Here is a 24,463-nt window from a genome sequence, read left to right on the forward strand (position 1 = left end):
CTTTCATGCATTGGAGAAGGAAATGGCAACCCACTCCAGTATTCTTGCCTAGGGAATCCCAGGGATGGGGGAGCCTGGTCAGCTGCCGTCTATGGGGTCGCACAGAGTCAGACACGACTGAAGTGACTTAGCAGCAGCAGCAACAGAGTTACATTTCCTTGCTGATTAACTTGTTCTCCAGTCCATTTTGCCAGACTTGCCAGTATTTCTAAACACCTGTTTCCAGTTTCCTGCTTCACTGTCTAACTCTGGGTCCAACCCAGGGCTCCGTTGTTTGCAGGAGCCTCCTCCTGACCTGCCTGTGTTCACCCTGAGTTCCCAGCCCTACTCAAGCTATTATATATATTGCATTCCGAGTGATCTTTTCAAAATAGAAATCTGACCAGAAATTGTCCAAGGGGCTTTTAGTAAAAAATGTCAAAATCCTTACCAATGGTGTTCATAGTCCTGTCTGGTCCAAGCCTTGCCTCTCCCTCCACCCTCACCTCACACCACTCTTGCCCTTTGCTGTCTGTACACTGGCCACAGTGCCAAGCTACCATGCTGCTTCCTCCCAAGTCTCTACACACTCTTTCTTCTGCCTGTAATGTTCTTCCCACTCCATCTTTTATTCACTCCTACTCTTTATTTCAGCTCTCAACACAAGTGCCATTTTTTCAGGTAAGTCTTCCCTAAGTTAAACTCTGTTACCTCTTAGAACCAGAGGCCTGGTCTTCAATGTGTTTGGCACATTTGCAATTTTACAAATATACATTTGTAAATATATATTTCACAGTCATAATTCTCCCTAATGAGTCAGTAAGCTCCAAGAATACAATATTTAGCCAGTATTGATTGTTTTCATTGTTTGGATCTGTGTGTGGCACATAATAGCTGATTTAAAAAACCATTACTCCCTGAGGACTTCCCTGGCTGTCCAGTGGTTAAGACTCAGTGCTTTCAATGCAAGAGGCATGGGTTTTATTCCTGGTTGGGAAACTAAAATTTTGCATGCTGTGCAGCCCAGCCAAAAAAAGTTTTTTTTTTTTTTAATTTTATTTATTTTACTTATTTATTTTTATTTTTAATTTTTTTGCATGTGATGTCTAATTCTGTTTTAATATAAATTTATTTATTTTAATTGGAGGCTAATTACTTTACGATATTGTATTGGTTTTGCCATCCATCAACATGAATCCACCATGGGTGCACATGTGTTCCTCATCCTGAACACCCCTCCCACCTCCCTCCCCAAACCATCCCTCTGGGTCACCCCAGTGCACCAGCCCCGAGCATCCTGTATCATGCATCTAACCTGGATTGGCGATTCGTTTCACATATGATAATATACATGTTTCAAAGCCGTTCTCCCAAATCATCCCACCCTTGCCATCTCCCACAGAGTCCAAAAGACTGTTCTATACATCTGTGTCTTTTTTGCTGTCTCACATACAGGGTTATCTTTACCATCTTTCTAAATTCCATATATATGCGTTAGTATACTGTATTGGTGTTTTTCTTTCTGGCTTACTTCTCTCTGTATAATAGGCTTCAGTCTCATCCACCTCATTAGAACTGATTCAAATGTATGCTTTTTAATGTCAGAGTAATACTCCATTGTGTATATGTACCACAGCTTTCTTATCCATTCATCTGCTGATGGACATCTAGGTTGCTTCCATGTCCTGGCTATTATAAACAGCGCTGCGATGAACATTGGGGTACACATGTCTCTTTCAATTCTGGTTTCCTTGGTGTGTATGCCCAGCAGTGGGATTGCTGGGTTGTATGGCAGTTCTGTTTCCAGTTGGGACGGCCCAGGGGGATGGTATGGGGAGGGAGGAGGGAGGAGGGTTCGGGATGGGGAACACATGTATACCTGTGGCGGATTCATTTTGATATTTGGCAAAACTAGTACAATTATGTAAAGTTTAAAAATAAAATAAAATTAGAAAAAAAATAAATAAAAAAATAAATAAAATCCCTTTGTAAAGCCTTAAAAAAAAAAAAAAAAGAATCTCCACACTGTTCTCCATAGTGGCTGTACTAGTTTGCATTCCCACCAACAGTGTAAGAGGGTTCCCTTTTCTCCACACCCTCTCCACCATTTATTGCTTGTAGACTTTTGGACAGCAGCCATTCTGGCTGGCATGAAATGGTACCTAATTGTGGTTTTGATTTGCATTTCTCTGATAATGAGTGATGTTGAGCATCTTTTCATGTGCTTGTTAGCCATCTGTATGTCTTCTTTGGAGAAATGTCTGTTTAGTTCTTTGGCCCATTTTTGATTGCATCATTTATTTTTCTGGAATTGAGCTCCAGGAATTGCTCGTATAATTTTGAGATTAATTCTTCATCAGTTGCTTCATTTGCTATTATTTTCTCCCATTCTGAAGGCTGTCTTTTCACCTTGCTTAGAATTTCCTTTGTTGTGCAGAAGCTTTTAATTTTAATTAGGTCCCATTTGTTTATTTTTGCTTTTATTTCCAATATTCTGGGAAGTGGGTCATAGAGGATCCTGCTGTGATTTATGTCGGAGAGTGTTTTGCCTATGTTCTCCTCTAGGAGTTTTATAGTTTCTGGTCTTACATTTAGGTCTTTAATCCATTTTGAGTTTATTTTTGTGTATGGTGTTAGAAAGTGTTCTAGTTTCATTCTTTTACAAGTGGTTGACCAGTTTTCCCAGCACCACTTGTTAAAGAGATTGTCTTTTCTCCGTTGTATATTCTTGCCTCCTTTGTCAAAGATAAGGTGTCCATAGGTGCGTGGATTTATCTTTGGGCTTTCTATTTTGTTCCATTGATCTATATTTCTGTCTTTGTGCCAGCACCATACTGTCTTGATAATTGTGGCTTTGTAGTAGAGCCTGAAGTCAGGCAGGTTGGTTCCTCCAGTTCCATTCTTCTTTTTCAAGATTGCGTTGGCTACTCTAGGTTTTCTGTATTTCCATACAAATTGTGAAATTATTTGTTCTAGCTCTGTGAAAAATACTGTTGGTAGCTTGATAGGGATTGCATTGAATCTATAGATTGCTTTGGGTAGTATACTCATTTTCACTATACTTATTCTTCCAATCCATGAGCACGGTATATTTCTCCATCTATTAGTGTCCTCTTTGGTTTCTTTCACCAGTGTTTTATAGTTTTCTATATATAGGTCTTTTGTTTCTTTAGGTAGATATATTCCTAAGTATTTTATTCTTTTCATTGCAATGGTGAATGGAATTATTTCCTTAATTTCTCTTTCTATTTTCTCATTATTAGTGTCTAGGAATGCAAGGGATTTCTGTGTGTTGATTTTATATCCTGCAACTTTACTATATTCATTGTTTAGCTCTAGTAATTTTCTGGTGGAGTCTTTAGGGTTTTCTATATAGAGAATCATGTCGATCTGCAAACAGTGAGAGTTTTACTTCTTCTTTTCTGATTTAGATTCCTTTTATTTCTTTTCTGCTCTGATTGCTGTGGCCCAAACTTTCAAAACTATGTAGAATAGTAGTGGTGAGAGTGGGCACCCTTGTCTTGTTCCTCGCTGTAGGAGAAATGCTTACAATTTTTCACCATTGAGGACAGCAAGGAAACTCCACAATAAAGAGAACTCCACAAACTGCCTGAACACAGAAAGGCCACCCCAAATACAGCAATATAAACAAGATGAAGAGGCAGAGAAATATCCAGCAGGTAAAGGAACCAGATAAATGTACACCAAACCAAACAAAAGAGGACGAGATAGGGAATCTACTTGATAAGGAATTTCGAATAATGATAGTGAAAATGATCTAAAATCTTGAAAACAAAATGGAATCACAGCCTAGAGACAAGGATTGAGAAGATGCAAGAAAGGTTTAACAAGGACCTAGAAGAAATAAAAAAGAGTCAATATTATAATGAATAAAGCAATAAATGAGATCAAAAACACTCTGGATGGAACCAACAGTAGAATAACGGAGGCAGAAGATAGGATAAGTGAGGTAGAAGATAGATTGGTAAAAATAAATGAAACAGAGAGTGAAAAAGAAAAACGAAGTAAAAGAAATGAGTTCAATCTCAGAGACCTCTGCAACAATGTTAAATGCCCCAACATTCAAATCATAGGAGTCCCAGAAGAAGAAGACAAAAAGAAAGACCATGAGAAAATACTTGAGGAGATAATAGTTGAAAACTTCCCTAAAATGGGGAAGGAAATAATCACCCAAGTCCAAGAAACTCAGAGAGTCCCAAACAGGATAAACCCAAGGCGAAACACCCCAAGACACATATTAATCAAATTAACAAAGATCAAACACAAAGAACAAATATTAAAAGCAGCAAGGGAAAAACAATAAATAACACACAAGGGGATTCCCATAAGGATAACAGCTGATCTCTCAATAGAAACTCTTCAGGCCAGGAGGGAATGGCAGGACATACTTAAAGTGATGAAAGAAAATAACCTACGGCCCAGATTACTGTACCCAGCAAGGATCTCATTCAAATATGAAGGAGAAATCCAAAGCTTTACAGACAAGCAAAAGCTGAGAGAATTCAGCACCACCAAACCAGCTCTCCAACAAGTGCTAAAGGATCTTCTCTAGACAGGAAACACAAAAAGGGTGTATAAACTCGAACCCAAAACAATAAAGTAAATGGCAACGAGATCATACTTATCAATAATTACCTTCAACGTAAATGGGTTGAATGCCCCAACCAAACGACAAAAACTGGCTGAATGGATACAAAAACAAGACCCCTATATATGCTGTCTACAAGAGACCTACCTTGAAACAAGGGACACATACAGACTGAAAGTGAACGGCTGGAAAAAGATATTCCACACAAATAGAGACCAAAAGAAAGCAGGAGTAGCAGTACTCATATCAGATAAAATAGACTTTAAAGCAAAGACTGTGAAAAGAGACAAAGGAAGACACTACATAATGATCAAAGGATCAATCCAAGAAGAAGATACAAGAATTACAAATATATATGCACCCAACATGACAAATGCCAACAAGTATGAAAGGGGGAATTAACAATAACATAATAATAGTGGAAGACTTTAATACCCCACTCACACCTATGGATAGATCAACTAAACAGAAAATTAACAAGGAAACACAAACTTTAAATGATACAATAGATGACTTAGACCTAATTGATATCTATAGGACATTTCACCCCAAAACAATGAATTTCACCTTTTTCTCAAGCACACACAAGAACCTTCTCTAGGATAGATCACATCCTGGGCCATAAATCTAGCCTTGGTAAATTCAAAAAAATTGAAATCATTCCAAGCATCTTTTCTGACCACAATGCAGTAAGATTAGATCGTAGTTACAGGAGAAAAACTATTAAAAATTCCAACATATGGAGGCTGAACAACACGCTGCTGAATAACCAACAAATTGCATAAGAAATCAAAATATGCATAGAAACGAATGAAAATGAAAACATAACAGCCCAAAACCTGTGGGACACTGTAAAAGCAGTGCTAAGGGGAAGATTCATAGCAGTACAAGCATACCTCAAGAAACAAGAAAAAAGTCAAATAAATAACCTAACTCTACACCTAAAGCAACTAGAAAAGGAAGAAATGAAGAACCCCAGGGTTAGTAGAAGGAAAGAAATCTTAAAAATTAGGGCAGAAATAAATGCAAAAGAAACAAAAGAGACCATAGCAAAAATCAACAAAGCCAAAAGCTGGTTCTTTGAGAGGATAAATAAAATAGACAAACCATTAGCCAGCCTCATCAAGAAACAAAGGGAAAAAGATCAAATCAATAATATTAGAAATGAAAATGGAGAGATTACTGCCAGGGTCCAGCCCCAGCAGGATCCAGGGGTACCCTCAGGATGACGGTATAGGCGAAAGGATAGCAAAGCAGAGAGAACAGAGCCTTGACCTTCCTTGATTAACACAGAAAGCCAATAAAGCTCCTGTGTTCCAAGGAGTCATCCTGAAAGAAGAACAGGGAGAGAAAAGGAGAGAAAAGGGAAAAAAGAACAACACGGGGAGACCAAGCTTCGGTGAGCGAGGCCCATAACTTTATTTTCAAAAGGAACTTTTATACCTTGACTTGTACATAAAAGGAAATGAAAGATGCAAAGTCATACAGAGTCAGCCCAAACATTACATCTGTTTTGTCTTTATCAAAACCAGGATTTTTTTCTGCATACCTTTCCCATAAACAATGTTGTGTACATTATCGTCTGGCCTTGGAGGCCTGTGGACATTTTATGGCCCTTTTTTGATAAAGGCTACTCAACCAGAAAACTTATTTTCCCTTGAAGTGTTTTTTCTTTATATTTCTAATCTATGTCAGCCTCAGAAAGTACTAAACAGAGTTACATTCTCACAGAGCAAAGGTGCAGTAAGTTACAACAAAGAAAGAACCAATTAGCTCAAAGGTCTGATGTGGTTAATTCCAAGGCTGCTGCTTGTTTTTCTCACATTCCAACTATGTTAACTAATGCACTCCCAGGTGCACAATGGATATGGGATATGGGAACCTGGCAGCAAGCATTGGCCCAGTAATGAAGCCCTTTACCAGTACTATCTATTCTAATAATTTTTCACCCCTTAAGAACTCTATGCTCATTAGGACTTTTAGAATGTTTTGGCTTCCCATGTCTTTCAAGGTTGGGGAGTTGTGAACAATCATGTGTGTTAATTGCAAGAGTATGGATAAACCTGTCAGGCAAGCTAGAATGCCAACAGAGGGATTAAAATAGAAATATTCCTTTCATGCCCAGGAGACTTATTAACTAAAGCCCTAAGTTGACTTTTTCCAGAGAAAGGTGATCAGGGATAGCCTCCTGTTAATGTCAGAAGAGTTGGTGAAAGGCACAAAATAGTAAGACAAACAGATTCTGGTTTTGGGGTAGATGCTCGAGCAGATCCAGGGGGTCCCTTGAGGCCTGATCTGCCTTTGCCTGTCAGGTTCTCTCCGCATGACCTTTGTCATGGGTGGGATCTCCCTTGGTGGCTCCTGGCAGATCACAACAGACAACACAGAAATTCAAAGGATCATAAGAGACTACTATCAGCAATTATATACCAATAAAATGGACAACTTGGAAGAAATGGACAAATTCTTAGAATAGTACAACTTTCCAAACCTGAATCAGGAAGAAATAGAAAATCTTAACAGACCCATCACAAACATGGAAATTGAAACAGTAATCAGAAATCTTCCAGCAAACAAAATCCCAGGACCAGATGGCTTCACAGATGAATTCTACCAAAAATTTAGAGAAGAGCTAACACCTATCCTACTCAAACTCTTCCAGAAAATTGCAGAGGAAGGTAAACTTCCAAACTCATTCTATGAGGCCACCATCACCCTAATACCAAAACCTGACAAATATCTCACAAAAAAGAAAACTACAGGCCAATATCACTGATGCACATAGATGCAAAAATCCTTAACAAAATTCTAGCAATCAGAATCCAACAATACATTAAAAAGATCATACATCATGACCAAATGGGCTTGTATCCCCAGGGATACAAGGATTCTTCAATATCCGCTAATCAATCAGTGTAATACACCACATTAACAAATGGAAAAATAAAAGCCATATGATTATCTCAATAGATGCAGAGAAAGCCTTTGACAAAATTCAACATCCATTTATGATGAAAACCCTCCAGAAAGCAGGAATAGAAGGAACATACCTCAACATAATAAAAGCTATATATGACAAACCCACAGCACACATTTTTTTAGTTTAAAAATGAAAAAAATTAAATAAAGAATAATCTCTGAATTAATGAATAGCACTCATTTTCCTCTCTTCATCTTAAATAAGCAGTGCCTCCATAACATGGCCTAATGTCATAACCCTTTATCACTTGCCATTAATATGCCCAGTGTTATTAGTTGTCACTAAAGTAGGGAAAATAAATTTCTAAGATTGAAAAAGGATGATTCACATGTTTTTCTAAAATGTAGCATTTATTGTCAATATAGAAACTGGAAAACTCAAAAATGATTTGTATTTATAGATATCCAATGCACATTAATGGAATCATTATCAGTTGTTAATACAGCATGTTTATATTAAGATATAAAATGCAAGGGACTCTTGAGAGTCTCTTGGACTTCAGGGAGATCAAACCAGTCAATCCTAAAGGAAATCCAATCTTGAATATGCATTGGAAGGGCTGTTGCTGAAGCTGAATCTCCAATACTTTGATCACCTGATGCGAAGAGCCAACTCATTTGAAAAGACCCTGATGCTGGGAAACATTGAAGGCAAAAGGAGAAGGGTTTGGCAGAGGGTGAGATGGTAATATAACATCATTGGCTCAATGGACATGAATCTGAGCAAACTCAGAAATAGTGGAGGGCAGAGGAGCCTGGCTTGCTATAGTCCACGGAGTCACAAAGAGTCAGACATGACTCAGCGACTGAACAACAGCACCACCACCACAATAAAATGCAAAATGTATACAGTGAAGTATACAGCTCCATGAACTTTTACCTATATACTCACCCACGTGACAACCAACCGCATTAATACATAGCACATTTCCAGTCGAGAAGAAGGCTCCTGCCCACCTTTCCCAGTCAAACCCTACCACCTGCTACAAGGTACTCATTGTCCTGATCTCTGTCACCATTGGTTAGATGTTTTGGCTGTGCAAATATGTGTAAGTGAAGATATACACTGTATATCCTTTTGTGTCTAGCTTATTTTCTCAACACTTATCCATCTTGCTGTGCATATTCATAGCATGTTATTTTTCATGTTTGACAAAATTCCATTGGATAAGCACACCACAATATATTTATCTGTCCTCTGTCCATGAACATTGAGGTTTTTCCAGTTTTTTATTATTATGAATAAATATGCTATGAACATTCTTGTACATGTCTTTTGATGAACAGAAGTACTCATTTCTCTCATGTGAGTATAGCCAAGACTGGGATTGTTGGCTCAAGAGTGAACCTATTTGTGAACTGCCAAAAGATTTTTTCAAGTGATTGAACAGTGATATATTTTAATTCATGAAGAGAGTTTGTGAATACAAGGTAAATACTATTGCATAGTCTAAATTGTGCCTTTTGTTTCTGGTTTATTACTATGAATCAACATGTTGAAAATATATTGTTTTACATAGGCACAAAAAGTTGGCCAGCTCAAGTGCTGGTTGGAATTAAAGGTGAAATGATTTTGAAAGTTCCATTTAAAAAGTTCAGCTTTACAAAAGGGTATTAAATAATTGGAACAGTAAGTTCTGACATTTAGTGAATTACTCTTCCCTTTACACTGTTGGGAATTAATGTTTGGAGATGAAAATTAATGGTAATTTAGGAAAATGTGTTAAGAAACATGTTTGCTTTGATCAAACACGAAGGCATTATTCAAAGCATATGCATGAAAAGGGATGATTTGAGCTAAAAATAATGTTTTGTCAAATGATTGTAGCTTTTTCCTCCTATGCCTGATAAAAATAACATTCTGATATCCCAGGCCCATGCCATTATTTTTCTATATTTTTATTTTGTTCTCATAAAGCTATAGAGTATTTTTTTTCACGTTACCAGGAATTGTTTGCTTGCTTTCACTGTAATTTGCCTGCCCCTAATTTATAAGTTCTTTTGAAAGGAAGAAGATGGGTCTTTATCTGTAGACAGGGATTGACAACTGAAGAGCACTAACTTTTCTGAGCAGAGACACATACAGAGGTTTCATGTCATGTGACTCTGAATGTGAAAAAAGAGGTAATTTTGCCTTTTCTGTTCCAGTTATCTCAAGGATCTCCAGAACCAATTGAACCCAACTTTTTCACAGCAGATTACCACTTATTGCATCATTCATTGGGTGGAAACAGCCTGTCCTCAAATGACCCAACAGGTAACAGTCTTCAACACAGGAAATCTGGCTTTCATGAAGGAATAGGTTATTTGGATCAACAGCTATCCTTACAAGGTTATCTTCAACTTAAAATGAAAAGAGAGCTTATTTTGATTATCTGCAGTGATAGTTGGAAGGGACATACAGTAGGAATCTAGAAATTCCCTCAGAGTTATTTTACCCACTTGTGACAGCTTCCTCCATCATTTATTAATACCATAAGCGAACAGAATCTGTGTGGGTAAATTGAATTTCTTTGTATCTGATGATGGGAAATCAAATGCCCAAAGGATCCAGGGACATAAAAAGCAGATATAAAGAATTTGAATAAAACAGAAAATTTGAAACTCATCTGAAGAATCCAAATCATATGTATTTGATTTGTGTGTATGTGTGTGTGTAAAAATTTCACGTAGGGAGGCAATATAACATAGGGATTAAAAGCACGTATTCTGTAAACCTGGATGCCTACATTCAAATCTCAGCTAAACCACTTAGTAACTGATCTTGAGAAAATTATTTGACCTCATTGAATCCCAGGTTTTTTGCCTATAAAATGGGAATAAAAATGATACCTACATTTTAGGATCATAGGAAGGATCAGTGTAACTATATAAAAATATGCTTAGCCAGTATATAGGGACTCAGCATAAGGACCTTCCTGGGATATTTGACCTCCAGAAGAGATCTTCAAGCTACTCCGAGATTATAGAATTCCTAAGTAATTTTTGAATCCCTGTAAACTATAGTTATATCTCTCAGTAGGGCAGACAGACATGAGGCTTATATGGTTAAATGAAAACTTTCCATTTCCTTAGGCAAAAAGAATCTTCAAGCCTGCTGTGCTTTTGTTGTTGCCTAATTTAGGCAAATCATGTCATGTATTAATTAGCAAACTTGCCCTAAGTCTTGGACTCCTGGGATAAAGCTAACCTGGGTTGGTAGAATTTCATTTAAAATAGTCCCTGAGAAATCTCTAAGATCAAAATAAACTGTTATCTAAAATTATTTGCTTTTATTTATTTTTAATTGAACTACAGTTAATTTATAATATTGCATTATTTTCAGGGATATAGAAAAGTGGTTCAGATATATATATATAATCTTTTCAGATTCTTTTCCTTTTCCATTAAAAGTTATTACGAGATACGGAATATCCCAGTGCTATGCAGTAAATCATTATTATTCTTTTTATATAGTAGCATGTATGGGAGCTTCCCTGGTAGCTCAGCTGGTTAAGAATCTGCAGTTAAAAATTAACTGCAGGAGGTTAAGAATCTCCTGCAGTGCAGGAGACCCAGTTTCTATCCCTAGGTTGGGAAGATCCCCTGGAGAAGGAAATGGCAAACCGCTCCAGTATCCTTGCCTGGAAAATGCCACGGACAGAGGAGCCTGGCGGGCTGCAGTTCATGGGTCGCAAAGAGTCAGGCATGACTAGTGACTAACACGGGGTCACTATGTATCTATTAATCCCATATGCCTAATACATCCCCCTTTCTTTCCCCTTTGGTAACCAGAGGCTTGTTTTGTATGTCTATGAGTCTGTTTCTGTTTTGTAAATAAGTTCATTTGTATTATTTTTTAGATTCCACATATAAGTGATACATAAAATTTGTGTTTCTGACTTACTTAATTTAGTATGATATAGTATATATATATATCAGTTCAGTTCAGTTCAGTCGCTCAGTCGTGTCCGACTCTTTGCAAACCCATGAATTGCAGCACGCCAGGCCTCCCTGTCCATCACCAGCATACATATATGTGTGTGTATATATATATATATACACATATATATATGTATGTATATATATGTACATGTATATATATATACATATGCATACATACATACAATGGGATATTACTTATAAAGAGGAATAAAATATTGCCATTTACAGCAACATGGATGGGCCTAGAGATGATCATACTAACTGAAGTCATCTGCTTCTACAAGCATCCTTCAGGGCATGTTGGTCAGTCACAGGCCAGACTTCTTACCACAGCAGACCTGCTGAGTGAGGAGCTCTGCTGAAAATCTCTCAGTGGCCTGAGAGGGAGTTGACAGGCTGTTCCAGAAGCTGGACGCCTCACCCCAGAGCAGACCAGCTGTGTCCCTTGTCATGGCAGAAGGGCAAAAGCAAAGAGAGCAGAACCAAGGAGCACTTTGGGCAATGCCTCTAAGCTGGACTTGAAAACCAAGCTGCCAGGACTCACATCTTCATGCATCCTCTTAATCTTCAATCACTTTTCTCTCTCCTAAGTGGCAGGGGAACTCCCAGGCCTCCACATGAGTAAGTGTGGATTGACTGGAGTGGAAACTGGTCAATATTACTTTGGGTGGTGTTGGGGTAGGTCAACGTGCTGGTGTATCATACTCAGGCCAAACCTCAAAAGAATTATTATCCTCCAATTTCAAATGTATTTTCCTACTGGGAACCATAGGAAATGGTCAGATCTTTGACATAGTCCACTGGCTATTTCTGCCTTCCTCTGAGAATTTATTCTCTTTCTAGAACATATCTACTCTTTTTGCTGATGGATTGAGGAGAGTTTCTTAATTTTTTTTTTTTTTTTTTGCTTATCAGGAAATTTATGCTTAGAATCACTTTTCACCTGTCCTTAACACACACACACACCCCTAACTTAATTGGCCAATTTACACCATGAGCAATTCCTGTAAATCTTGTGTATTATTTTGTGATCACCACCCTAAAAGCCAAGATAATTTAGAATGTGTTTGTAAGTACTAATTTTCATCACTAAGGAACTGACCTGTTTTCATTGCACATGAGTTCTAATTGCCAGTACAACTGAAGAAAACATGAACCAAATGTCAGACTTTTCATAATTTATCTGTTTCCAGGTCTACCCTCTAGCTTTGATTTGGAGGAGGGGATAACATATGAACAGATGCAGGTGAGGTTTTTGCACTGCCTCTGAATGATTTTATTTTGTTGTTTTTAATTCAATACTAACCTGATTTTTTTTTTTCAACTTTAGACTGTGATTGAAGAAGTCCTAGAGGAAAGTGGCTATTACAATTTTACTTCTAACAGGTGAGATCTAGAAATGTGAAAGTTCAATATAGAACATTGGATTTAATTTCTCTATCCTTGATTCCAGAGGTCCCACCCCCACCTTTTATTTTAAACACTTTTGTAAAATACCTTGGCTCAGAATGATACAACCGTGGGTAGAATGTATGTTCCTCATCTTTTGTATGGGTGCAGCTGCTGTATTCTTAGTTGGAAAAGAGTGATAGCTTAGTAGTAATTTACTCCCATAAAAAATGAACATAATGAAATCGAAAAGTATTTCTACATTTTAAAAAAATTAAACATTTGTCCCATATTGGAAGAGCCATAAACTCAAATTTCCATAACTAAAACCTATCCATTATTTGTATAGAATGCAAGGGGGAAAATCCACCTAAACAAAGAATCACTTCTGGTGAATTTAAGAAATGTTTGTAGGAGAAGGATTTGTGTTATGTGTTCCTTTTTGCTTACCCTAAATAAGAAACTTCAATTTACAGGGGCTGTATGTTATCTTCTAAAATAATCATCATCGGTGCTCTAAAAATATACTCTATCAATTTCATTCAGCTCTGGATTTCTGCAGTTTTACTGTTGGGCACAGTTTCGGGCAAAAAGATTTGAGTACAGTTAGTTTATTTGAGAGGCAATCCCAAGAAACTCTGCTAGGGGATTGAAGAAATAATTCAATAAAGCCTTCATTTTCAAGCAAGTTACCATTGTGGTATGTGGAGCTTGATCACACTGCGGAAATCTGAGAGCCAGTGGGGAACATGTGCTTCAGTTCTCCCACTCGTGGACTGAGGAAGCTGGGCTGGTATTTATCTCTAATTTCTGTTAGTCATTTTCTGAGTACTTTTCCCCCAGGAGATGTTAGTTACCTGGCATTTCTGGCCTTCTGTAAAGGTGGACACAGTAGATTCTAGAGGTCAGAGAAATCCTCAGGAAAAGAAATTCAGGTGTTGGGAATTGGGCACCAGGTTGTCATGTTTGAAGTACTTTTTTTAAAATATAAATTTATTTATTTTAATTGGAGGCTAATTAGTTTACAATATTGTATTGGTTTTGCCATACATCAATATGAATCTGCCATGGGTGTACTGAAGTACTTTGAATGTGGGGGTATGGACCCTGATTTTGTCTGCTGTACATGAGCTGGCCACTCATAACAGAATCACCACATTGGACCATGAGTAACCACTTACATGTCCTATATGACCAAAACTGCTTTAGGAGGCATGGTTCTCTGGAGTTTATTTTCCCTAACTAGCCCTTTCTACCTGGATGAACTGCCTTCCTGTCTAGCTAATGAAGCTATCTGGTGACCACTATTTAAATTATTCTAGAAATCTTCCCCAAAGATAACTGTTAGCCATGGAAAGAGAAAGAGGTCTCAAGAACATCCTATCAAGATCATTATATGGAAATTAGATTCATTTTTGAGGTTCAGTCTCCAACCTTTTTTCCCTCCCTGTTTCAATGTATTGCTCTGTGAATCACAGATAAAATTATTCACCTGCTTGCTCTTTTGGCTTGATAATATATTTCCAAAATACTATCTTTGTACATTTAGATCTGTTATGATTTGAAACTGCAGAGAAATGATGAGTTATTCTTATTTACCAAAGGTATACTGTTGATAGAAATCACCATATCCATAATCACTCACCTCCTCCCATCTCTGGAGGGATTTTGAATTTTCTTTCTTTCCTCTTGATCTGAGTACACCCAGCCTTCCATGGATAATACAAATGTCTCCATTCTTTACGCTTGGCAGCTTATTATTTCAAGTGCCCTCGGCTTGTAATGGGGCAAAAGTTATACTAATCACTTTTTAAATCTGCATTTTCTCAAAGACTCAGGATCATGGGCAATGAATACTTCAAATTTTTGTAGGAAGTCAACTAAATATAATGAAAAACCAGGTGTGTCAGGAACTTAGGAAAGCTCTTACAAGAGCTCTTATCTTTTCTTTTTTTAGAATAATTTCAGTCTTATTTTAAAATTTATTTTTATCCTTTTCAATTCTACTATTATTAAGTTTTTAAAAAAATGAAACATTGGGACTTTCCTGGTGATCCAGCGGTTGTGAATCTGCCTACCTACACAGGGAACCCAGGTTCAGTCCCTGGCTTGGGAAGACTCCCCATGCCACAGGGCAACTAAGCCTGCCTGCCACAGCTACTGAAGCCCACATGCCCTGGAGCCTGTGCTCTGCAACCAGAGAAGCCACCGCAATGAGAACACTGCACACCGCAACTAGAGAGTAGCCCCCACTCGCCGCAACTAGAGAAAGTCTGTGTATAGCAACGAAGACCAGCACAGCCAATAAATAAATAAACAATTTTCTAAAAAATCAAGCATTACTTCTACTTCTAAAGACACATTCCTGTACTAAAAGAAATTGTAGATTTTCTTCTTATGGTAAATAGACAATAAGATGCTATGCTGTATTTAGTCACTCACTTGTGTCCGACTCTTTGAGACCCCATGGATTGCAGCCCACCAGGCTTCTCTGTCCATGGGGATTCTCCAGGCAGGAATAGTGGTGTGAATTTCAACTCCCTCCTCCAGGGGATCTTCCAAACCCAGGGACTGAATCCAGGTCTCCCACATTGCAGGTGGATTCTTTGCCATCTGAGCCACTAGGGATGCCCAAGAATATGGGAGTGGGTATCCTATCCCTTCTCCAGGGGATCTTCCTGACCCAGGAATCAAACTGGGGTCCCCTGCATTGCAGGCAGATTCTTTACCAGGTGAGCTACCAGGGAAGTCCAGATATTAAGATACCTGATAACAAAGGTGAAAAGTTATTTGTGGTTATTTTTGGAATTGTGACTAGAATACAAAGATATTTAAATGATCAAGTTAAAGCAAGATATGATGGAAATGACATCAAATTTTCTTAAAATGCTCCAAATCAAAATGAATCATTCACTCAGAAATCTGTATAACCATGATACTCCCTTTTCAGTTTCTAATAGCAGTGATAGAATATATAATTGGGGGAAAGAGTTTTCATGCTTTACTAGTAAAAATAACCCTGGGTTGTGCTTAACACCATTACTTGTTTACTGATATTCCCAATTAATTTCCAAGAAATACGTCAGGCTCCACATGGAAAGACCTAACACTTCATAAACTGAAAGTGCTCATAATTCCAAATATGAATCAAATTAGCTGTGGCAGTCCTGATTTTTCCATAGTCAAAGGGTGAGAGTGAAAGTAGCTCAGTTGTGTGCGACTCTGCAACCCCATGAACTATACAGTCCGTGGAATTCTGCAGGCCAGAGTACTGGAGTGGGTAGCCTCTCCCTTCTCCAGGAGATCTTCCCAACCCAGGGATCCAAGCCAGGTCTCCCCCATCACAGGCAGATTCTTTACCAGCTGGGCCCAATTGCAGGCAGATTCTTTACCAGCTGAGCCACAAGGGAAGGCCAAGAATACTGGAGTGGGTAGCCTATCCCTTCTCTAGCGGATCTTCATGACCCAGGAATTGAACTGGGGTCTTAGTTTCTTTACCAACTATCAAGGAAACCCTGACTCAAAGGGTAGTGGGTGCTAAATACCACAGAACATGTAGAGGTAATTAGAACCAATACTTAGAATCAGTAGAGTCTCTTTTCCCAAACAGGTTTTGTAAACATGCAGTATTATCAAAGATGACAATATTTGTTCCCTGAGAAATAAAGTTTCATGACCAAATATATTTGGGAAATCCTGAATGTACATTTTTCTGTTTGGGGAGAATGTTGACACACATGACTATATTGAAGACTTTGAGATATGCTATAGGAAAGAAGTCTGTTTATCTTGTTTACCCTAGTGATTCTTCATATTTTACCTGGAACACAAGTTAAGATAGCCTTCCTTAGAATGTGGTTTGAAAAATGAAACATTGTTTTAACTACTCCACCAGTATCTACTCAGATCGGCTGTTGTTATCATCATCTTAATCTTCATCATGGTCACCACTGCAAAATGTTATTAAGTGATCTTGATTAATTGTCATACAGAATTACATACATAAGCCCTGTATTATTCAAGTTTACAACTTAAGACTGTCAGTCAGACCTATACATATGTCTACAAAGCATGCAGACAGCAATTAAAGCACTAAGCCAAGATATGGCACGTAGCAGCTTAGATTACAGGGTTCATGTTTAGTTAGAAACAGAGAGATGCCATTCTCAACCTGAAAGTCTCAGAAGGCCATTATCTAGCTACTAGCTCTCTTTGGGGAAGATACATAGAAGTGTTTAAATAATGGTGAGGCTTCTTGGGCAGAGGGTAGGAAGAATGTCTCAGGCACAGCATGCTGCATTAGTTAAAGAGATAACAGAGACAGCAACAGGGAGCCCTAGCCCAAATGAGGGATTTGGGGAGGGGAAGTAGGACTGAGTTGAGAGTGCAATGAAAATAAAACAAGGTCAAAACAAACTGGGCCAGCCTTGAAAAGTGAAAGTGAAAAGTGTTGGTCGCTCAGTCATGTCCAACTCTTTGCAACCCCATGGACTGTAGCCCACCAGTCTCCTATGTCCATGGAATTCTCCAGGCAAGAATACTGGAGTGGGTAGCCATTCCCTTCTCCAGGGGATCTTCCCAACCCAGGGACTGAACCTGGGTCTCCTGCACTACAGGCAGATTCTTTATCATCTGAGCCACCAGGGAAACCCAGGAAAGCCCTAGGAGGGCTCTATTTGTGCTCACTTGCAGGGTTGTATGATTAAATATATTTCTGTTATTCAATCGCTCAGTTGTGTCCAACTCTTTGTGACCTCATGGACTGTAGCACGCCAGGCTTCCCTGTCCATCACCATCTCCTGGAGTTTGCTCAAACTCACGTCCATTGAATTGGTGGTGCCATCCAACCATCTCATCTGCTGTTGTCCCCTTCTCATCTTGCCTTCAATATTTCTCAGTATCAGGGTCTTTTCCAATGAGTTGGCTCTTTGTATCAGGCGGCCAAAGTATTGCAGCTGCAGCTTCAGCATCAGTCCTTCCAATGAATATTCAGGGTTGGTTTCCTTTAGGACTGACTGGCTTGATCTCCTTCCTGTCCAAGGGGTTCTCAAGAGTCTTCTCCAGTACCACAGTTTGAAAGCATAAATTCTTTGGCACTCAGCCTTCTTTTGGTCCAATCCATACATGACTACTGGAAAAATCATAGCTTTGACTATATAGACCTTTGTCAGTAAAGTGATGTCTCTGCTTTTTAATACACTGTCTAGGTTTGTCATAGCTTTTCTTCTTAGCAAGTATCTTTCAATTTCATGACTGTATTCTCTGTCTACAGTGATTTTGGAGTCCAAGAAAATAAAGTCTGTCACTGTTTCTATTTTTCCCCATCTCTTTAGTTCTTCCCTTTCTGCCTCTGGGGTCGTGTTATCTTCATATCTTAGGTTATTGATATTTCTCTCAGCAATCTTGATTCCAGCTTCTGATTCATTCAGCCCAGCACTTTGCATCATGTACTCTGCATGTAAGTTAAATAACCAGGGTGACAATATACAGCCTTAATATATTCTTTTCCCAATTTTGAACCAGTCTGTTGTTCCATGTCTGGTTCTAATTGTTGCTTCTTGACCTGCAAACAGGTTTCTCAGGAGGCAAGTAAAGTGGTCTGGTATTCCCATCTCTTTTAAGAATTTTCCGCAGTTTGATGTGATCCACACAGTCAAAGACTTTAGCATAGTCAATAAAGCAGAAGTAGATGTTTTTCTAGAATTCTCTTCCTTTTTCTATGATCCAACAGATGCTGGCAATTTGATCTCTGGTTTCTCTGCCTTTTCTAAACCCAGCTTGAACATCTGGAAGTTGTTGGTTTCGTGTACTGTTGAAGCCTAGCTTGAAAGATTTTGAGCATTATCTTGCCAGATTGTGAAATGAGCACAATTGTATGGTAGTTTGAACATTCTTTGGCATTGCCCTTCTTTAGATTGGAATGAAAACTGACCTTTTCCAGTACTGTGACCACTGCTGAATTTTCCAAATTTCCTGGCATATTGAATGCAGTACTTTCACAACATCATATTTTAGAATTTGAAATAGCTCAGCTGAAATTCCATCACTTCCACTAGCTTTGTTCATAGTAATGCTTCCTAAGGCACACTCAACTTCATACTCCAGGTTGTCTGGCTCTAGGTGAGTGGTCACACTATCTTGATTATCTGGGTCATTAAGATCTTTTTTTTTTGTATAGGTCTTCCATGTATTCTTGTCACTTCTTCTTAATATCTTCTGCATCTGTTAGATCCATACCATTTCTGTCCTTTATTGTGCCCATCTTTGTATAATATATTGCACAAAAATATATTTTACACACATTAATATTTAGCTTTCTCACCAGAATGATACCATCTAGCTTGCCTTAATTATATCACTGTTGTTATGAGAGTAAAACTGTTCAGTTTTGTGGGTGAATAGAGAATGAGCATATCATTCAGGTCCTGGCAGGTTACAGTCCATGGGATTACCAATATTTGGACATGACTGAGTGACTGAGCCCAACACAGCACAGCACACATTAATATTTTATTTTTTAACAATGAAATATGTGTTGCGGTAAAAAGAAATTATTGATTCAACTTGCTTTGCTTTAAAATAGGCATTAAATGTACAAGCTACTTGGGATAGGCTTTAATTTTTCCACTATAGAGTTATCAGTTACTATTAAACTTATAATTTGAGAAAGACAATGTCAGCACTGAACTTAAGCAAAAGGCAGCTTTCTAAAAATCTCCCCATTTTATGCTTAGAATCACCATTTTATTCATTTATTTACTTGTATACCTGAGCTACTGCTTTTGAAATTGAATGTGTGAACTAAAATATTTGAGATTGTAGAGAACACTTTCTACTTCTGAATGTTCTAGGTATCACTCCTATCCATGGGGGACCAAGAATTATCCAACCAAAAGATGAACGTGCTGCACTTTAAACGGACCTGGTTTTCCCAGTGAAGGTCAAGTTCTGGACTGAAGCCTCTACTGGCAAGATGCCCAAGGACTGGGTGATACTCCGAGAGTATGGAAGAGAAAAGACCAATATGCCACAGTGCCCGCAGGGCCTCTTTCTGGAGATCCAGTGCTATGAGGCTCCATCCTTGGGATACACAGATACAGGATAGCGGGGCTTCCAGTGTACTCCTGGGAGAAACTGCTGCAGAATTCACCTATGAGAAGAAAACTCGCTCCTTGCAGGACTTTCCTCCAAGTTAAAAAGAAAACAAAAAAATGACATATTTTTTCAAAGAAATACTTTTTACTTAGAATTGCTAAAACTATGTTTAAAGGCATCTAGCTTTCTATGTATAGTTTTAGATAAAGAAAATTATAGAACTCAGAACAGTAATATTGGGTAATTCACTGTATCCATCAATTTTTTAATGGTAAAAGAAATTCAGAATATGTGATTGAAATATTGTGTAGTTTTATTTGTTTGTTTTACTGAAAGGATTGCTTTTCCCTTAGCCATGTGGGTGCTAGTGATCTTGAACCGTGATATAGTGTGGACAGTATTTGTGACCTTGCACAACCTCTGGGAATACCTGTCAGATTGTCAGATTTAAGTTAGACCAATAGAATGTATGGATGTACAGTGTGTGTGTGTGTGTGTGTGTGTGTGTAGGGGTAAGACGGAGGTTTAGATTAGGCTAATGCTTTGCTGCTAATCACACTCATAGTGTCCTTAGAGCACTTTGAAGAGTCATAGAGTCTATGAAAGAGATGCAATATTCCACATTCTAACTCTCTAGCTAAAATTACCTATATTGCTTTTAAGTTTTTATTATTTGAGAATTTGAAATGAAAATAAGTTATATAATAAAATATGTTTTTTCTTTATTCATTGAGATGTCTCTAGAAAAGAGAATTCAGAATGCCAAAACAGTGTCCCATTCCTGTGTGGGGATAATTTATGGGGAAAATTCTTATAGATTCTTACTGGGCTAAAAAATCTCTTCTACTGACTTCTTATAACTGGTGTAATGTCAAGAAATTATCACCAAGTCAGACTGTGCTTCTAACTAAGGCATTTTTAAAAAGTTAATCAATTTGTTTAGTTATTTCTGGCTGTCCTGGGTCTTCATTGCTGCCTTCAGTCTTTCTCTGGTGGTGGCTTCTCTTGTGGCAGGGCCTGGGCTCTAGGGCATGGGAGTTTCAGTGCTTGCAGCTCACTGGCTCTGTAGTGCAGACTCAGTAGTTGTGGTTCCTGGGCTTAGTTGCTCCACGGCACGTGGGATCTTCTTGGACTAGGAATCCAATCAGTATCCCCTGCATTGCAACGTGGTCTCTTAACCACTGGACCACAAAGGAAGCTCTTCAGGGAATGTTTTAAATCTAAATAATTAGTCACCTAAAGCTGGAATTATGCTTTTTACTTCTAAATTCTAGCTTCCCTGGTGGCTTAGAGGGTAAAGAGTCTGCCTGCAATGCGGAAGACCCAGGTTCAATCTCTGGGTCAAGAAGATCCCCTGGAGTAGGAAATGGCACCCCACTCTAGTACTCTTGCCTGGAAAATCCCATGGATGGAGGAGCCTGGTGGGCTACAGTCCATGGGGTCACATAGAGTTGGACACAACTGAGTGACTTCACTTTCCTTTCTATCTTATTTACATTGATATATTTTTAGTGTGATCAAATAAAATTTAGTACAGTGGTTGAAACACAAATATCTTTTCTATAGTATGGGGAAATCTCTTAATGTGACTCCATATAATTTTTACAATTAGTGTATTTAGTACTTAAATTATATCCAATTCTCTTTAGCTAGTGCCTTTGAAAATTGCCAATGATCCTTTTCTTTAAGCCAAATTCATAATTTCAAAGACACTGTAATTAACAGTAATAAGTGAGAATACAGCGATAAATTTCAGTTTTAGCTTTCAATCAAATTAATCCACATGTGAAATTTACATATGAAATCAAAAGGTTATGATAGTGTTGATTTAAACCAGAAACAAATTGTATTTCTCTTCCAGCTTAATTTGAACCTGCACAATTATTTTTTCTTTCTTTCTTCAGGTATGGAATGGGCACATGCCTTTGTTGTACAAGAGGCACAGGCCTAGAGAAGAATAAATTTTCATTGTGACAGAAGTCAGTACTTAGAGATAAACCAAGATGTAGGGTGAAAGTTTGAACCGTAAAGTCCTTCTACAAAGGTGTAGAAAAGATTAGTATTCAGAAGTCACACCTTGGTAAGAGAAGAGAAGCTGTTTATTTGAAGGTTTTTAAATGCATATAGTTGACCTTATTGACCAGAAAAGGAGCAAAATATTCTATCATACTAACTCTTCTAGATCATAACAATGGCATTTATTATGCTAGAAGTTAGTGAGAATGAACAAAAATAAGCAAATGAATGCCTTTTTCAACAGCAGTGTTAGGCTCATCAACTCTAAGCTGATAGATGCATTCTTTTGCCAAAATAGTATATTCTTAAACTACCACAGTCACTGAATCAGCATTCTCCCAGTGCAAGACCAAGACTTTAAGAGGTTAGACAGTTGTGAAGCAAGCGTTTTGTGCAGGGGCCCACATCTCAGCAGTAAGGTTAGCAAAGAAGGACCTCTCCCAATAAAAACGAGAAGCATCCTTCTGTTTTGACTGTCTAAACTGTCTTTTAGTGCAAAGAGATTGTTACTTGAACTTAATAGGTCTCAATCTTTTCCTGATTACATTTACATTTTTTCTCTTCTTTTTATATAATTTTAAAATGATATGTTGTGCAATGAAATCCATGTGAGTTCATCTAATATTCACTGAATATTTGTATGAGACAATACGAATCGAATCAGTCTTCTCAGGTCATTTTTATATGCAAATACTTCAGTTCATTATGTGTTGATCCACCAGGTCTACCTGAATATGTGTCCTTGAAATTGTCATTTCATTTTTAAAAGCGGAATATTTCATTCTCAGGGAGGTGGCTGTAGGAGGCATATGTGCTTGCTGTTTGCTAACTTTGTCTACTTTCAGATGTGTGATATTTAATTAGAGCTCTTCAGAGAATAGTGAAATGGACACTAGACCCAGAGCTCATGGATGCATTTCAGAAAACTTCTGGGAAAATGCTGCTGAGTTTTGTGTGGACATCTGTCTGGTTCTGGGTGATGTGTGTGCATCTGTTTTGGCATCTTAAAGCAGAATTAATTAAGAAACATTGTTATGAATTTTACCCAAATGTTGGAACTGGATTGCAGTTAAAGTCTTCCTAGAGATACCACCTATGATTTATTAAATATAAATACAATGAATTTTGATGTTCAAAAACTAAATAGGACCTGTTAATTATGTATAATTCCAGCAATATCATCAATTAATTACCACTCACATTTAAGATGTGTGATGGTGACAATATTGCTTAGTGAATTTCATCAGTATCAGTATGCATAGAATCCACATCATTCCTTTTGATATGCAGAATTGAAAAATATATTTATTGCTATGACTCTGTTTGAAATGGTGAGGAACCGTGCATATCAAGTATGCTGGATTCCTTTCGAAATGGCTTCAGCTTCTGTATGAAGGCAGGAAAAAAAAATGTAAGCTACTTTTATTGTTTTTGCCTTTACTTTGTTTATGGTGTGTATTCATGAGCACCGAACTCACAGGAGAGGCCAGCATGGGCATCAGCGCTGACTCCGCTTCTCAGCACGTAGGAGACACAACTGCAGAGGCCTCCCAAGCAAGGGAAGCCCAGTACTTCTGTGTGTCAACCCGGGCTCTTTGAATGAAATTCCACCCAAACATGAAATTCTTCACGTTCAACAACTAAATGGGATAGCAAGTGTAGTTTACATATGACTTTATGATATTTTTAGATTGTATGCTTTGGCAGAAATTTACATAGTTTTGGATGGATTATTTTTCCAATTGGAATATGCTGCTAACAATGTGCTCACCTATGAATGCTATTTTCTATATTGATAGGAAGACACAAAGGTCTCAGGGGAACGACTTTGTGATAAAGAAATTCTTATGTGTGTCACTACAGTTAAACTGCATGATGTAAATATGACTATTATGTTTAATCACAATCCTGCCACGATGTTTTGAAATTTGCAAGGGGGACAGGAAATATTTTATGACTCTGACTGGGTGACTGGTGGATACTGCAAATTTACATGCCCTCGGGGACTATGAACGATAATTGCCTGTAAAGGTGAAGGTCACACATCCTAAAATCATATAGCATTCTTGGTATGTGAGGTATGCTAGTCTTTTTTTTTTTTTTTTACTATACATATATAGCAATTAACTAGTAATGTGAAAGTTTTAAAATGCAGTGTATTGCTTTATGCTAAAAGTAAATGAACTCTACTCTCAATTGAAAACAATATTATTCCTCTAAATGTGAAAAGCTTCCTTTTCTTCATTCTGCAGTATGAAGTTTTGCACTGTACCCAGAGGTAGCATAAGTGTATTATAGAGAAAGTATATTATAGCAAATATGTGATTCTTTAAATGTTAACATTTGAAAGTAGCCCATCTTAAGCAAAGATGAAGTTTTGTCTTTATAGAAAGTTACTGCCATTTTGGTAGGTAATCAACAAGCCTGAATGGATGCTTGGAATTAATCTGGTGAACTCACCAATGAAAAATT

General features: G+C 37.9%; 1 protein-coding gene across 4 annotated transcripts in view; it reads left to right on the forward strand.

Moving 5' to 3' along the window:
• Window positions 1–20,700, forward strand: part of NEK10 (NIMA related kinase 10) — a 259,600-nt gene extending 238,900 nt beyond the window's left edge. For all 4 annotated transcript variants that reach the window (XM_027522840.1, XM_027522842.1, XM_027522843.1 and 1 more), the window contains 4 exons: window positions 9,716–9,824; window positions 12,685–12,737; window positions 12,822–12,877; window positions 19,732–20,700. In XM_027522840.1, coding sequence (XP_027378641.1) covers window positions 9,716–9,824; window positions 12,685–12,737; window positions 12,822–12,877; window positions 19,732–19,780 — 267 coding nt within the window. In that variant the 3' untranslated portion in view covers window positions 19,781–20,700. The remainder of the gene's footprint in view (window positions 1–9,715; window positions 9,825–12,684; window positions 12,738–12,821; window positions 12,878–19,731) is intronic.
• Window positions 20,701–24,463: the final 3,763 nt, after the last annotated feature.

Source organism: Bos indicus x Bos taurus, chromosome 22 (assembly GCF_003369695.1).
Source record: "Bos indicus x Bos taurus breed Angus x Brahman F1 hybrid chromosome 22, Bos_hybrid_MaternalHap_v2.0, whole genome shotgun sequence".
In the NCBI taxonomy this organism is placed as follows: domain Eukaryota; kingdom Metazoa; phylum Chordata; class Mammalia; order Artiodactyla; family Bovidae; genus Bos; species Bos indicus x Bos taurus.